The sequence below is a fragment of the Sinohyriopsis cumingii genome, unplaced genomic scaffold, assembly GCF_028554795.1.
Source record: "Sinohyriopsis cumingii isolate HCF-2022 unplaced genomic scaffold, ASM2855479v2 utg001164l, whole genome shotgun sequence".
NCBI classification, from domain to species: domain Eukaryota; kingdom Metazoa; phylum Mollusca; class Bivalvia; order Unionida; family Unionidae; genus Sinohyriopsis; species Sinohyriopsis cumingii.
Window position 1 is genome coordinate 428,773 of NW_028315966.1, and position 13,933 is coordinate 442,705.

Here is a 13,933-nt window from a genome sequence, read left to right on the forward strand (position 1 = left end):
CATGTTATGTTGTTTGTTGTTGCTTTTCTGGTTTAACGCCATTTTTCAGCACACGACAGGCTATACATGGCGGCCAGTAGTAATGGTGGAGGAAGAAGCCGGGAAAACCCTGGAGAGAACCACCGACCCACGAGAAGCTACTGGCAAGCTTTCTCACATAGCCACATTGGCTGAATCTGAGACTCGAACCCATGCAGACAGAGGTGAAATGGCAGTGATCATTAACGGAGAGCAATTTTGACCACTCGGCCACTCGGGGCCCCCCATGTGATGTATCTGGGTTGAAAACTGGCATCCATGTTATGTATCTGGGTTAACAATTGTCATCTATGTTATGTACTGAGGTGCATAACTGACATCCATGTTATGTACTGAGGTCCATAACTGACATCCATGTTATGTACTAAGGACTGTTATGTACTAAGGACCATAACTGACATCCATGTTATGTACTAAGGACTTACGTACTAAGGACCATAACTGACATCCATGTTAAGTACTGAGGTCCATAACTGACATCCATGTGAAGTGCTGAGGTCCATAACTGACATCTATGTTAAGTACTGAGGTCCATAACTGACATCCATGTTATGTACTGAGGTCCATAACTGACATCCATGTTATGTACTGAGGTCCATAACTGACATCCATGTTATGTACTGACGTCCATAACTGACATCCATGTTATGTATCTGGATCAATAACTGACATCCATGTTATGTACTGAGGACCATAACTGACATCCATGTTAAGTACTGAGGTCCATAACTGACATCCATGTTAAGTACTGAGGTCCATAACTGACATCCATGTTAAGTACTGAGGTCCATAACTGACATCCATGTTATGTACTGAGGACCATAACTGACATCCATGTTATGTACTGAGGTCCATAACTGACATCCATGTTAAGTACTGAGGTCCATAACTGACATCCATGTTATGTACTGAGGACCATAACTGACATCCATGTTATGTACTGAGGTCCATAACTGACATCCATGTTAAGTACTGAGGTCCATAACTGACATCCATGTTATGTACTGAGGACCATAACTGACATCCATGTTATGTATCTGGATCAATAACTGATATCCATGTTATGTATCAGGGTCCATAACAACCATGTTACATACCAGGGTCCATAACTCACAACCATATTATGTATCAGGTTCCATTACTAACCACCAAGTTATCTGCCAAACTACAGCTTAGCAAGAATAATAAACACTAAATGCCAGTCAAACAGAGAGTAAAAGTTACTACAACTGATATAAAAATTAGAATTAAAACAGCCCCATGCAATCATGAAAACAAATCATTGCTGAACATGAACATTAATTATTATCTGCAAGCTAAAATTTCTAAAAATTAAGTGAATTATTTATATGTTTCACTGCTTGGCTTATATGCTAACCATAACTGATTAATAGACAGAGAAATGGACACAAGTGCTAAAAAAAATTAAACTGATGCAGGCACATCTGGACACCTAATTTAATATGTACATAAAGTTTCATTTAGAAATTATGAATTGTCTGGGGGTTTTCCTCTTAAAACTGAGTGAGAATTATAATTGAAGGATCAATGAAAAGACATATAAATGTATACATTAAAAAACTGAAAATGAAGAATTGAGAAAAGCAAAATGTATATCTGGTTAACAAGTCTAATATAATTATGTACATAATTTCACAAGACATGTCAAATTTATCTCGAGTTTTGCCCTTATGAATGGATGACTGCACAGAAGGACATATGGACAAAAACATACTGAAAATGAATAATTGTGAATACCAAAAGGCAAATTTTGCCTGCTAGACTAATAATTGTACAAAATTTCAAAGATATCTTGAATGGTTTGTGTTATGTATATCCACATTTTTGGGAACTCCTGGTACATGATTTTATCTAATTTTTATAGTTTGTATTAATGGCTGTAAATTCTATAGAATATCTTTAGTTACATATGGCATACGTGATCTGAGTATCCTAAGAGTTTAGTATTACATAGGATCTATAAATAGATGCTTATGTATTTGTTGATGATTATTATAATAATATTATTAACAGCACGACTTAAATGGTGCTTATGGCTTAATTTCTTAGTGGCTGATGGAGTTTTGAGGTTTCTAGAATAATTATGTAACTTCCCATTGGTTGAGCTAGGTCACATGAATAGGCCAATCCAATGCAAAATGAGTAGTGTATTGTCACATGGGGTCTATAGTAAACAGCAAATGTACATAAAGGGAGAAATCAGCAATTAGTTTCATTCCGATTTTGGAGATGTCCACATTTCTGTGTTCATGTTCTAAGTCTGCAGATCTGTTAGATATTATTTGAAGGAAAAACATTTGTTTGGACTATTCAGTGGAAATAGAAAGTGCTCATTATATGGCCTATAACATTATTCTGGAAATGCTATAAATTATTTGAAGGATTTCTGGACAATGCTTTCTTTACAATGTCATGATTCTTGGAGGAATAATAAATTTCTGGTTGTAAAATTGATACAGAACTTTTCATTTATGACTTTCGTAGACCATTATAAGGATTAGTTTGGATTCACTTCAAAATATTGTAAGTTCCTCTAACATTTTCATTCATAACTGATAATTAAATTGTTTGTTAAGTCTTACAAAACTTGCTGGTTTTTGCCTTTTTTCTGTTACTTAGTTTGTGACCAGAGAGTCTTAACAGTTTGAAAGTTATGATTGTTACGACTCTAGGTCTTAAAATATGTAACAGAAAGAAGTGGAACCATCAAGTTTAGTAATATCAACTAATAATTTGTTTCACTGAGTTACAAAGTAAAAATTTAAGAGACACTTACAATCTTGTGACTTAAATCCCATACAGTCATAAAGTCCTATCGCATGTCCAAAAGTATAGAATTTTCCAAATGAATTCCAATAATCCTGAATGTCCCGATGTACCACACTGATGTAATCTGGAATGTCTTTGAATGAGTTCTCAATAATCCCAAAGTGGTGTTTTGAGTTCAAAAGGTTAATGGGAACTTTGTAATTCCAATGAATAATTTTAATAAAATGATCATTTTTATGTATGTCCCCTATACATTGAAGAATGAAGACAAATCTTCTCTAATTTGTCCACTTTGCATACCACAGTTTACTGATACAGAGATTTATTTCCGTGACTGTCAAATGATGTCTGTATTTTGGTACACCTAGTGAAACATGTATGTAAAGTAAATGGCAGGATGTCTCCAAAAGATTGTTGCTACAATTTTACCAGGAGCAATAATTTGAAATGCCAACAATTTTTACCTGTATTTTGGGACTTACAGTTATATCATCACACATTCTCTTTCTGTCTCTCTCTCTCTCTCTCAATAATTTTTATTCAAAGTTTCAGATAATTGTGTGATGGACTTTTTACACATACCTTGATTTTTTGTTGCCAAAGAAGACAGAACCTTCTCATAAACTTCAAGTATTCTTCTCCTCTGTGTAGAAATGACATTGACCTTGACCCCCAATCTTAGGTCAACTGTGTTGTTGTGAAGATTCATGACCTTGTCCAGCTTGCTCAAGGTCATTAAATACTCAGCCTCTTTCTGGGTTGAATATGGAGGGGGATGACCCCATGATCTTCTGAACCGGATATACACTTTGTGCTGATGACCTTCCTCACCTAGTGACCTCTGAAGTTGACATGTGATGGCCTTCAACTGACTCTCCTCCCTGGAGAAAGAAATCAAGCATCTCAGAGATCCATATTCAAACTCTTATCTGTAGTCTAATGTTTCATGGGTGGCAACATGAGGGAGGGGTGGGGAACATTCACATGAATTCCTGGCCAAGTGAAATGGCAGCCTGAGCTTCCTGTACTTCATTACATATATCATGCTTTGCTTTCATGAAACTTTGAATCTAAGTAAATAGTCATTGTGAAATGTATGGTCAGTATCTTAAAGCCTTGCTCAAATTTACAAGCCAGTTTCCAATCCTAATCAAATTTACAAGCCAGCTTCCAATCCTAATCAAACTTGCAAGCCAGTTTCCAATCCTAATGAACCTTACAAGCCAGTTTCCAATCCTAATCAAACTTACATGACAGTTTCCAATCATAATCAAACTTACAAGCCAGCTTCCAATCCTGATCAAACTTACAAGCCAGTTTCCAATCCTAATCAAACTTACAAGCCAGTTTCCAATCCTTATCAAACTTACAAGCCAGTTTCCAATCATAATCAAACTAACAAGCTAGTTTCCAATCATAATCAAACTAACAAGCCAGTTTCCAATCCTAATCAAACTTACAAGCCAGTTTCCAATCCTAATCAAACTTACAAGCCAGTTTCCAATCATAAACAAAATTACAAGCCAGTTTCCAATCATAAACAAAATTACAAGCTAGTTTCCAATCCTAATCAAACTTACAAGCTAGTGTCCAATCATAATCAAACTTACAAGCCACTTTCCAATCATAATCAAACTTACAGAGAGTTTCCAGGTATTAACATGAACAAATATTACACAAAGACATCTTTATAATATAAGTACTTCCTTTCTACTTTACTACTAATGCCTTGAATTACAACTGGAATATTACTCATCTATGTATTATCAGTCTTACCCTGTCAACAAAGAAGACAGAGACTATATAGTGTTTTAACCAAATATTGGAAAACTTCTGCAGCAAGTAAGTTGTGTCAATATTAATGCTCCTACTTCATGCTAATAACTGATTAATATGAATGTAAATCACCAACAGAAAAATGAAAATTTCCCATTTGTCTGGGTGTCTTGACCTGAAAACTGAGGTTATAAAAAGCTGATCAACTGTACCAAAATCGAATTATTGAAGAAAGTTGAAATGTTTAACCAACTGAATGTGTTTAAATCACACAATATGCAGGAAATCTGATGTACAAATAAGGCTTGTATTCCTGTATTTCTTAAAATTACAACGTAACTGCATGAAACATGTATCACAGCCTTGCATCAGAATAATTCATCAGAACATGTCTATAACATATTTTCAAAAGGAACAAAATATTTTATCCCTTGATACTGAGGTGTATTATGTAACTTTATAATGAGAGTATCATGGAAGTTCATTTATACTGAGTATAATATATAAGTACACTTTATAATGTGGCATAATATGTAAGTACATTTTATACTGAGATGTAATATACAAATACACTTTATATTGTGGCATAATATGTAAGTACACTTTATACTGAGATGTAATATACTAATACACTTTATATTGAGGTATATTATATAAGTACACTTTACAATGAGGTATAATATAGAAGTACACGTTATACATAGGTATATTATTTGAATACACCTTATCCTGAGGTGTAATATGTAAGCACACTTTTGTACTGTGGTAAAAATATGGGAGTACATTTTATAATGAGGAATGAAATATAAGTACACTTTGTCCTGATGTATATGTGGATACATTTTATACTGAGGTACTATATGTAAGTAAACTTTATACTTAAATTTATAAAGTACAATTTATACTGGTGTGTAATATGTAATTACACTTTATACTGAAGTGTTATATGTAACTATATTTATATAACAGTGTAATATATAAGTGCATTTATAGTGAAGTGCAATACATTAATATAATTTATACTAAGGTGTAATGTATAAATACACTTCATACTGAGGCATAATATGTATGTACACTTTATACTGAGGTGTATTATATAAGTAAACTTTATCCGGATGAGTAATATGTAAGTACACTTTATGCTAAGGTGTAATATTAAGTCCACTTTATATTGAGGTGTAATATTAAGTCCACTTTATACTTAGGTGTAATATATAAGTACACTTTATACTGAGGTGTAATATTAAGTACACTTTATACTGAGGTGTAATATTAAGTCCACTTTATATTGAGGTGTAATATATAAGTACACTTTATATTGAGGTGTAATATTAAGTACACTTTATACTGAGGTGTATTATATAAGTACACTTCATACTGATGAGTAATATGTAAGTACACTTTACAGTGAGGTTTAATATATAAGTACACTTAATATACTCAAGTATTATATCGGAGTACATTAAAAAAAAGCCATCTTGTCCTTCACACACGCGTGTCTTTTATCTGAGTGTCCGCTATTACAGATTTCAGTTTATTAAAACAAAACTAAAATCTTAATGTCTGTTTTATGGCTATTGGTCAAGGACTCTCCCTTAAAAAGCTTTACTTAAGTCTCTAGCAAAACAAAATGTTATTAAAAAACATGGAGCTTTACTTATAACATTTCTTACAACAGATGTGCCAGTAATCGCTTCTGCAGCCAGTGCCAGTGTAAGCTGAGATGGGAATCCTGAAAGGCTCCCTTTATCCTTGGCACACAACCAATAACCTCCTCAGCTCGCAGCAGAAGAAACCTTAGTTGTTTCAACCCAGCCAAAAGCTGCAGATAAATAATAAGAATTTATCAAAAATTTCATAGATTACTGTCCAACAATTTCTCTTCCATACATTCATCTATTATATCCTGTAAAGAAATGATTTTATTTTTGAAGGAGAATTGAAACCATTATTTCTTCATTCAGTTCAAGTAACCTAGTTCCTATCCCCGTGTCTAAGCCTTGCACAAAATTTGGTCTCTGATGTAAACTAATGTTATTGGGTGTAAACCATGTTTCTTCTTTCATTCAGTGACATTGACCTTTGACCTCAAAATCAACAGGCCTCTTACTTACTCCAAGTGCTGGCCATCCACAAAGTTTGCTCCAGGTATGGCATACAGAAGTAATCTTATTGTGTTGAAATTACGATTCCTTTAGTCACTGTGTCTCAATGACCTTGAGTTCTCATCTTTTGACCCCATCCGCTAACTTTGGTAAATGCATACAGTGAAGAAATACATTTTTTTGTTGAGAAACCATTTCTCTTATTTCAGAATGGCCTTGACCTTTTGGGCTCTATGTCATTAGTGTTATTCCTTACATCAAGTGCAAGCCATACACAGTCGGATAACTCATGATTGTAGTGTGGATACCATTTTTCTTCTATCAATCACAGTAGCCTTTTCTTTAGTTCCCCCAAAATAATCAGGTTTTTCCTTGCTCTCAAGAACAAGCCATCTAAAAAATGTAGTAACTGCAAATAGTGAACAACGCAAATTATAGTGTAGAAACCATATTTCTTTTTTCAGTCAAATGGCCTTTGAGATTTGACCCCAAATAGGCAGAGTTCATCTTTAATCTAACTGAAAGCCATCCACAAGGTTTATTAAGGGACCATCCATTTATTATGCACGCATTAAGTTCTTTTGTGAAAACCCGAATGCATATGATTGCATATGGGGGGGAGTCTACTGATAATGTATGTACGCATAGGAACAGGGGTATGGTTGAAACCTCGATAATATTTTGTTTAAAACATAACTGTTCAACTCGGTTCAGCCAGCGTTTGAATTTTAGTTGACACTAGACACACTTATTAAAGTTACACAGCTTATTTCTTTGATGCAGCCAGACATTCAAGGTTGGTGGACTGTTTTATTAAACATGTTGATATTATTAATCCTTGATCGTTTCTGCATGGATTAAATATAAGCTGTACTATAGAATTCGGGGGGGGGGGTGCATCAAGAGTACATATGAAGATGGAGGGGTGAAAAAAAGTACACCTGTACAGGGAGAAGGGTCAAGCTTTGCCAGCTTTTTGCATACATACTAAATGGATGGCCCCTAACTGTAGATGGTGAATAACTTCAGTTCTTGTGTGGAAATTAAATTGGTACCAGAACGACAGATGGATGGATAAACATCCTAACATAATAAGCTCCATGCAATGGTCAGCATACAAATTGTTTTTTTTAATTGCAGGAAATTTTTATACACAGACACAAATACATAACTAAGGAGAAAATAACAAAATGAACTTTTAAGTGGTGTGAGCTAAAATAACTGAAGACCTTTTAAAAAGTGATAGAGATCTCAAAATAAAGCTTAATTGGAATTTTATCAACCAAAGGTAACACCTTTGGCATGAAAAACATTAGTTTTAAACATTGTTTATATTATCTAGTGTTGAATAATGAACTGTAGGTGTATTGAACATACTGGATTGTAGAGAAATTCTTTAGAGAGATTAGTTTTAATCTGAGTTGCCTGCTATGTAAAACAAAAACCATTATTATTATTATTATTGTACCAGGTCCAGTGAGCGTAGAAATCAGTAAGAGGAATATATATGCATATTTGCAAAAACGGATGTCTTCTTATATGTTTACTCAGAGCTCATTATTTTGGTAAGATTACTCTATTCATTTTATTGTCATTACTCAGAGCTCATTATTTTGGTAAGATTACTCTATTCATTTTATTGTCATTACTCAGAGCACATTATTTTGGTAAGATTACTCTATTCATTTTATTGTCATTACTCAGAGCACATTATTTTGGTAACAATACTCTATTCATTTTATTGTCATTACTCAGTTCTTCATTGTTTAATCAGGATACTTTAATGTTTAATTTTTAGTCACAGTACTATTTATTCAATTAGACTGTTTTATTCAGTTGGACTTCTTTTTATTTAGCTGTAGTACTTTTCATTTTGTTGGACTACACTTTATTTAGTTGGACTGCTTTTTGTTTAGCTGGAGTATTATTTCATAACACAAAAGGTCTTCAGTACAATTTTTCTCCTTTGATGTGTTGTCTTTTAGATTTTCAGAAAAGGAAAAGGGGGGGCTAATTATAGGATCAGGGGCTTATTACAGAAACAAGCTTTCTGATTTTCTGATAAAAAAAAGGCTGTCAACATTTTGTTAATGTACAGTGGGCTTATTGTCCAGCAGGAACAAATCTTGGAAGAATTATTCTTCACTCAACAAACTTTCATTACATTAGCTACCTTTCAAAATTCAAAGCCCCCCCCCCATCCACGCATTTTTTAAATGAATGAGATTAGTCTTTGTCCGAAGTAGTCAGAAATCCAATATATGAAGCTGTGATGTGTCCTCAGACAACAAGAGTCCTAGCATGGAATCAAATATATGAAGCTGCAGTGTGTCCTCACATAACAAGAGTGCTAGCATGGAATCAAATACTGCATGCTGTAATGTGTCCTCAGACAATAAGAGTGCTAGCATGGAATCATATATGAAGCTGTGATGTGTCCTCAGACAACAAGAGTCCTAGCATGGAATCATATATGAAGCTGCAATGTGTCCTCAGATAACAAGAGTCCTAGCATGGAATCAAATACTGCATGCTGTGATGTGTCCTCAGATAATAAGAGTGCTAGCATGGAATCAAATATATGAAGCTGTAATGTGTCCTCAGATAACAAGAGTGCTAGCATGGAATCAAATATTGCATGCTGTAATGTGTCCTCTGATAACAAGAGTCCTAGCATGGAATCAAATATATGAAGCTGTAATGTGTCTTAAGATAACAAGAGTCGTAACATGGAATAAAATATATGAAGCTGTAATGTGTCCTCAGACAATAAGAGTCCTAGCATGGAATCAAATATATGAAGCTGTAATGTGTCCTCAGATAACAAGAGTCTTAGCATGGAATCAAATACTGCATGCTGTGTCCTCAGATAAGAAGAGTGCTAACATGGAATCAAATACTGCATGCTGTAATGTGTCCTCAGATAAGAAGAGTGCTAACATGGAATCAAATACTGCATGCTGTAATGTGTCCTCAGATAACAAGAGTCCTAGCATGGAATTAAATACTGCATGCTATGATTCCAATTGATAAATTATGCCATTATTGATCATGAACATCCAAATAATTATCTATTGGCAGGAGTCTTATAATCCAGTCCACTGTCAATACACAAATTTGTCTTCACTATACACATCTCATTGCCCACATCACCATCACCGAACGTCAAGCGGTATAATCTCGTTACAAATGATGGCCATCTGGCTCAATGATGATTCTAGAGAATTTGATATCAAATCTTATTTTCTATTCGACCATTACCATATCTACTAGAGGATTGTATTCCTCATGAATTATCTACACCATCTTGCTACAAAGGAATAAAATATGATACAGTCTCATAAAATATGCATTTTATATTAAGTATTAAACTGAACCCTACTTAATTTTTATAAAAAATCCAAACTCTGACACTTGTCTTATAATGTGCTTGGAAACCCTTGTTCTACTTGTGAAAATTAAATAAGTATTTAAATATATAATTATGTTAAATAAAGACAAAATCCCAATTATAAAACATGTAGCAGTTAATTACAGAATTTAAAATGTTCTGATTCTGAAAGTGATACAATTTATAAAAGAAATTACCTTTCACCTTCAAATAAATGTTCTTTACTTTAAACGTTTTCAAAACAATGTTCTCCAGAAACATTTCACCTGACTAAGATGTCACAAATGCTCACCTGTATGACACCTGAGTAGCTGTCCAGGTGAAGTCTAGCAGTCTGCTGTAGCAAACAGTTCTCTAAGACTGGGAACAGGTGGGTCAGGTGAACTACTGCTGCTGGTAACTTGCTTCTACCTCTGCTTTTGTCTATAACAACAACAACAATAATAATAATTTTAAAAAATAATAATAGTAACAGCAACAACATAAAATCAATGTTTATGTGGAACCTTCATTTGCTCTAAACCAAAAATTTAAAGACCAACACATAATGATCTTTCTTTAGTGACAATAGGAGTATTTATTGCAAGTCTACAAACATACAGTAAAGTAAAAACAAAAACATCAGTTTTGCAAACTAATTTACCCCAAAAATAAATTATTAACTTTCAAATATTGAAAGGGTAACAAATATGAATAAAGAAAAAGATTGTTATTATTAGGTATTGAAACAATATAAAAATTCAATATACTATACAAAGCATATAATAAAGCAATAATATAATTTTTAAAACCTAAACATATATACATATCCAGTCATCTTTACAGTATTTTTAAATGTATGACCCAAATGTGCATCAACTGTTGGAAAGGTGCAAGCATTATCATTCCATGCAATTTGAGACAGACTGACATACAGACAGCCAACTAAGTGATAATATAGGTATTTATTTCTCCAACAATACACACACTGTCCCTAACAATGGAATAATCATTTCTTCAACTATTATCTTGAATCCTGGTTCAAGAATTGCATCGTTTTAGATTTGCACAGAACAGGTTCATAATTCTTCAGTTAAAATATCCTGTCATGGCTTAATAACTTCATAAATACATACCTGTCAACCATTATCAACAAGAACAACCACCTGGGTGTTGCTCAAGATACAAATATTGGTCATGAATTTCTATACTTCTTAACAATGCATGACTTTTTTTAAAACATCTCTCTGTGCATGGGCAAAAATCATGTTAATTTCTGGTCAGTATATTAATAGATCAATCACTCAATTAAAAATAATACTGACATCAATAACTGGGTTCTAAATGTGGTCATAATCAAATAAGTTTATTCATTCTATGTACTGTCAGCTCATTCTTTTGTGGGTATAAATTTCCACGCATTTGTAAAGTATAACATTTTTATTGGTACTTGAATTGTTAGCATTGCAAGGTGTCCTATTGTTTCCATTTAAATGAGCAAGGTGTCCTATTGTATCCATTGAATGGTACAGGTGTCCTATTGTTTCCATGTAAATGTGTAAGGTGATCTATTGTGTCCAAAGAATGGTAAAGGTGTCCTATTGTTCCTATGGAAGGGGTAAGGTGTCCTATCGTTTCCATGGAATGGTAATGGTGTCATATTGTTTCCATGTAAAAGGGTAAGGTGTTCTATTGTATCCATGAAATGGAAAAGGTGTCCTATTGTTTTCATGGAATGGGTAAAGTTTCCTATTGTTTCCATGGAATGGTAAAGATCCTATTGTTTACATGTAAATGGTAAGGTGTCCTATTGTTTCCATGGAATGGTAAAGGTGTCCTATTGTTTCCATGTAAATGGGTAAGGTGTGCTATTATTTCCATGAAATGGTAAAGGTGTCCTACTGTTTCCATGTAAATGGGTAAGGTGTCCAATAGTTTCCAAGTACATGGGTAAGGTGTCCTTTTGTTTCCATGGAATGGGTAGGGTGTCCTATTGTTTCCATGAACTGGGTAAGGTGTCCTATTGTTTCCATGGAATGGTAAAGGTGTCTCATTGTTTCTATGTTAATGGGTAAGGTGTCATGTTGTTTCCATGTAAATGGGTAAGGTGTCCTATTGTTTCCATGTAAATGGGTAAGGTGTCCTTTTGTTTCCATGGGGTGGAAAAGGTTTCTTGGTTTCCACTGATGGATTATTGTTGTTTGGGTTTTTGAATTCATGGTTTATCTAAATGTTTTTCTCTGCTAAAATTGTTTACTACACAAACTGAAGGAAAGATTTCGATGACAGTGATATAAGGCAAATTTATGGCCAATCAACTGGAATCTCTTTCTAAATCAGCTTCCACAACCAGAAATCACAGAATTATAATCTAATCTCCTCCACGTAATAAGGAGAGAGGAAGCTGATGAATGTAACATTGACAAAAAGGCCTGACTGTATAAAGAATTCTCACTGAAAACAACCACAGGCACTCTAGGATAAATACTATCTAATATGCAGTCCCAATCAAATCTGACTGCTGGAGATTTTATTGGCGTTAAACAGGAATCTATAATAAAATCTCCATACTGATGGCTGTGTTGGGTTTCTTGAGAGAAAATAAAACTTGCGGATGAAAATTAAGATTATTTCATTTCCTTGGAGAAATTGAGATAATTTAAATAATTAGGTCCTAAAGATAATATTTTGTGAGACTGAGAGATTTGTTTCATGAGTACATGTATGGTTCTGTATTCAAGACAGTTATATAAATGTATCAACAGTTGGATGAAAGCTTGGCTGTTGTTGTTGTCGTGTTTAATGCCATTTTTCAGAACATGATAGGCTATACATGGCGGCCAGTATTAATGGTGGAGGAAGAACCTGGGAAAACCCCAGAAAGAACCACTGACCCACAAGAAGCTACTGGCAAGCTTTCTCACATACCAACATTGGCTGAATCTGAGACTCGAACCCACGCAGGCAGAGGTGAGATGGCAGTGATCTGTAACAGAGAGCGCTTTAGACCACTCGGCCACTCGGGGCCTTCATTTCAGAGGACTAATTAACAGGGACAAACTATTATTTCTGCCTAATTGTGGAGTAATACACAGCGTATGTTTTATTTCTGCTGAAAATCTTGGTAGACTATGAAATTTATAGCAGAGATTTTAAAGATTTCTAACAGAAAAATCAATTGAAGCAATAAGTATTATAAATCATTTTGGTAAAAAGCAGCACATTGCTTAAAGTCACAAGACCCATGATGGACAGATGTGTTTACACATGGTAAAACCACATAAATCATGATGGACAGATGTGTTTACATATGGTAAAACCACACAAATCATGATGGACAGATGTGTTTACATATGGTAAAACCACACAAATCATGATGGACAGATGTGTTTACATATGGTAAAACCACACAAATCATGATGGACAGATGTGTTTACATATGGTAAAACCACACAAATCATGATGGACAGATGTGTTTACATATGGTAAAACCACAAGAATCATGATGGACAGATGTGTTTACATATGGTAAAACCACAAGAATCATGATGGACAGATGTGTTTACATATGGTAAAACCACACAAATCATGATGGACAGATGTGTTTACATATGGTAAAACCACAAGAATCATGATGGACAGATGTGTTTACATATGGTAAAACCACAAGAATCATGATGGACAGATGTGTTTACATATGGTAAAACCACAAGAATCATGATGGACAGATGTGTTTACATATGGTAAAACCACAAGAATCATGATGGACAGATGTGTTTACATATAGTAAAACCACAAGAATCATGATGGACAGATGTGTTTACATATGGTAAAACCACACAAATCATGATGG

At 34.1% G+C, this 13,933-nt stretch overlaps 1 protein-coding gene across 2 annotated transcripts in view; it reads right to left on the reverse strand.

Moving 5' to 3' along the window:
- The window catches only part of LOC149772822 (midasin-like), a 270,606-nt gene that overhangs the window by 123,134 nt on the left and 133,539 nt on the right, over nucleotides 1-13,933 (reverse strand). For both annotated transcript variants that reach the window (XM_089947241.1, XM_089947240.1), the window contains exons 52-54: nucleotides 10,394-10,524; nucleotides 6,279-6,427; nucleotides 3,412-3,710 (exon numbers count right to left, since the gene is read on the reverse strand). In XM_089947241.1, coding sequence (XP_089803367.1) covers nucleotides 3,412-3,710; nucleotides 6,279-6,427; nucleotides 10,394-10,524 — 579 coding nt within the window. The remainder of the gene's footprint in view (nucleotides 1-3,411; nucleotides 3,711-6,278; nucleotides 6,428-10,393; nucleotides 10,525-13,933) is intronic.